The sequence below is a fragment of the Macrobrachium nipponense genome, chromosome 9 (assembly GCF_015104395.2).
Source record: "Macrobrachium nipponense isolate FS-2020 chromosome 9, ASM1510439v2, whole genome shotgun sequence".
In the NCBI taxonomy this organism is placed as follows: domain Eukaryota; kingdom Metazoa; phylum Arthropoda; class Malacostraca; order Decapoda; family Palaemonidae; genus Macrobrachium; species Macrobrachium nipponense.
The window spans coordinates 66,794,161-66,797,188 of record NC_061110.1 but is presented as its reverse complement, the minus strand read 5'-3'; the positions used below and the strand labels follow the sequence as shown (position 1 = coordinate 66,797,188).

The window sequence follows — 3,028 nt, the reverse complement described above, 5'->3', positions numbered from 1 at the left end:
TCTAAGAGGAAATGTTCACACAAATTGTGGACCAGTCACAGAAATAACAAAAGCTGAGGTTAGAGTGGCACTGGGAAAGATGAAAAATAGTAAAGTGGTGGGACCGGATGTCATACCTGCAGAGGCCTGGAAGGCTCTTGATGAGGAAGGAATTGACATATTGTGGCAGTTCATGAAAAAGATTACGGAAAGTGAGATGATACCTGAAAAATGGAGAGAAAGTATATTAATCCCAATATTCAAAGAGAAAGGGGACATTAAATGTTGTGAAAATTACCGAGGAATAAATGTTCATGTCACATACACTAAAGGTATTTGAAAGAATTATGGATGAAAAATTACTGCAACAAGTTTTCATTGGTAGACAGCAACTAGGATTCATGAAAGGGCTCAGTACTGTGGATGATATTTTCGCTCAGACAAATTATGGAAAAGTACAGAGAGAGGCAAAAGGTTTTGCATATGGCCTTTATAGACCTTGAAAAGGCATATGACTGAGAACCATGTCAGGAAATATGGAGATGTCTCAGGGAGAGAGGGGTGATGGAGAAGTATGTCAGAATGATCAAGGAGATGTATAGAAATGTAAAGACCAGCATCAGCTCTACAGTTGGAAGTACAGAAAATTTCCAAGTTGGAGTCGGGCTACATCAGGGATCCGCTCTGAGCCCACTTCTGTTTATTATCGGTTTGGATGTGTTGATGGAGGATGTCAGGGAGGAGCCATCATGCTGTCTGCTCCATGCAGATGACATAGTCTTGGTAGCTGAGAACAGGGAAGAACTGGAGGGGAAACTTGAAAGATGGAGGTATGCCTTGGAGGGTACAGGTTTAAGGATAAGCAGGAAAAAGACAGAATATATGACAACCAAATTGGATGGCGACCAGCAAACAGCAATCAAATTAGGTGGAGGAAACATCAAAAGGGTTCATAAATTCAAGTACCTTGGCTCAGTGATTGACAATGAGGGGAACATGGAAGAGGAAATTAACAACAGGATTCAGTGTGGTTGGAACAACTGGAGGAAGGTGTCTGGAGTCATATGTGATAGGAAAGTCCCTATAAGATTAACTCTTTCATATCCGCTTAGTTTTGAGCAGTGTGTCCCCAGATATCCGAGGTGTCTGGGAGCGCCCGACAATGCGAAAAAATTATTTTGAAAATTCAGCAAAAATATAAATTTTATGCCAACAATGTTCATTTTGCGTTATTTTGAGTTATTTAACAAAAAAACAAAAAAATCTTTACTTTTTTTCATATTTTCGTTTCTAACCCAAAAACTATGAAAGTCAGGCGAATTAATTATTTTTTATGAGAAAGCCAATAAAATTCCCTAAATATCGACATATAAATCAATGGAAAACGAATAAGTCCAGCCTCTGAAAAAATTGATAGAAAAGAGGATAAGAAACATAGTGCTCTGCCCGGCGCATAGTGAGAATTATCGCTAGAATTCCTTTTTTTTTTAAAGAGCCCTATTTCGGTTATTTTTCATTGAAATTCCTTTGTAAATATACGAAAATGTAGAGGAAACTTTGAAGAATAAAGGGAAGGTCAAGAAAAATGGCTTTGGATACGGCAACAGTTTCATTTTGGCGTTATAAATTGATCGAAACGAAAAAAACATTTATTACTAGAATAACAATTTTTTGAAGAGCCATATCTCGGTTATTTTTCATAGAAATTACTTTGTAAATATACGAAAATGTAGAGGAAAAGTTGAAGAATAAAGGGAGAGTTAAGAAAAATGGCTTTGGGGTCACTGAGAGGGAAGTGTAGGTGCAATCAGCTGATTTCATTGTGAGAATTTTACTACGCCAGGGATTTGAGCATGCGCAGTACAGAAACTACTTTGCTGGCGTATTGATACCCGAGATACACGGTCCAAGGTATGATCTAGCCTATGGAAATCGCTACTTGTACGAAAATAAAAAAAAAATGCCCCTACCACACGTATGAAAAATTTCGGTAAATTTTATGTACCGGTACGTCAGTTGGACAGATAGGGGATAGAGTATTTTTACGTACTATTACGTCAGTTGGACATGAAAGGGTTAAAGGGCAGAGTGCACAAGGCAGTGGTCAGACCAGCAATGACATATGGATTGGAAGCAGCACCACTAAAGAAAACAGAGGGCAGAAATTTGGACGCAACCGAGATGAGGATGCTTAAATGGATGAGTGGAGTAACCAAAAAGGACAGGGTTAGAAATGAACATACTAGGGGTACAGTGAAGGTCACTGAAGCATCAAAGAAAGTGCAAGAGGCAAGGTTAAGATGGTATGGCCACCTGATGAGAAGAGAAGAGCAACACAAGGCAAGAGAAGTGATGGACATGGAGGTGGATGGAACACGAAGGAGAGGAAGACCTAAGACCAGGTGGAGAGATTGCATTAGAGATAATGTAAGGGAGAAGGGAGTACGGGAGGAAATGACACAGGAGAGAGGTAGATGGAAGAGACTCATTAAAAACGGCGACCCCGAATAGGGATAAAGCTGGGAAGAAGTAGCAAGAATTATCTGTACAGTTTTTCCTCATAGGCATACATAGTGTCATTTATACTCTCGTTTTTATGAATTCCAGACATTTGCAAATCCTGACTTATCAGATATTAGTGACCAATCCATAGTTTTCAAGGTTGCTGAAATGAATAGTGATGCTCCCAATGCTCTTAAAATCCAAGTTCAGCCGCGGTAGGAAGGGGATGTGGTGAGAAGGGCTGGAAAAGGGTAACAAAAATAACCGAAAATGACAGATATTAGTGTGTAATCCATACTTCTTGAGGTCACTGAGATAAATAGTGAAACTCCCGATGACCTGTAAGTACAAGCTCAGCCAGAATAGGAGAGAGGATGAGAAGGGGGCGACCTGTAAAAATAACCGAAAATGACAAATTTTAGTTTCTAATCCATAGTTTTCGAGGTCGCTGTTATGAATAGTGACACCCTGATGCCCTTCAAGTCCAAGTTCAGCCCTGATAGAAAGGGGGGCGGGGGGGTTGGGTGGGTGAGAGGGGATGAAAAAT

At 39.9% G+C, this 3,028-nt stretch overlaps 1 protein-coding gene across 1 annotated transcript; it reads left to right on the top strand.

Annotated features, from left to right (window-relative positions):
- Positions 1-561: 561 nt before the first annotated feature.
- LOC135218090 (uncharacterized) lies at positions 562-2,700 on the top strand. Its single transcript, XM_064254234.1, has 2 exons — positions 562-954; positions 2,587-2,700. Exons 1-2 carry the CDS (start codon positions 562-564, stop codon positions 2,698-2,700), a joined length of 507 nt encoding a protein of 168 aa, XP_064110304.1.
- Positions 2,701-3,028: the final 328 nt, after the last annotated feature.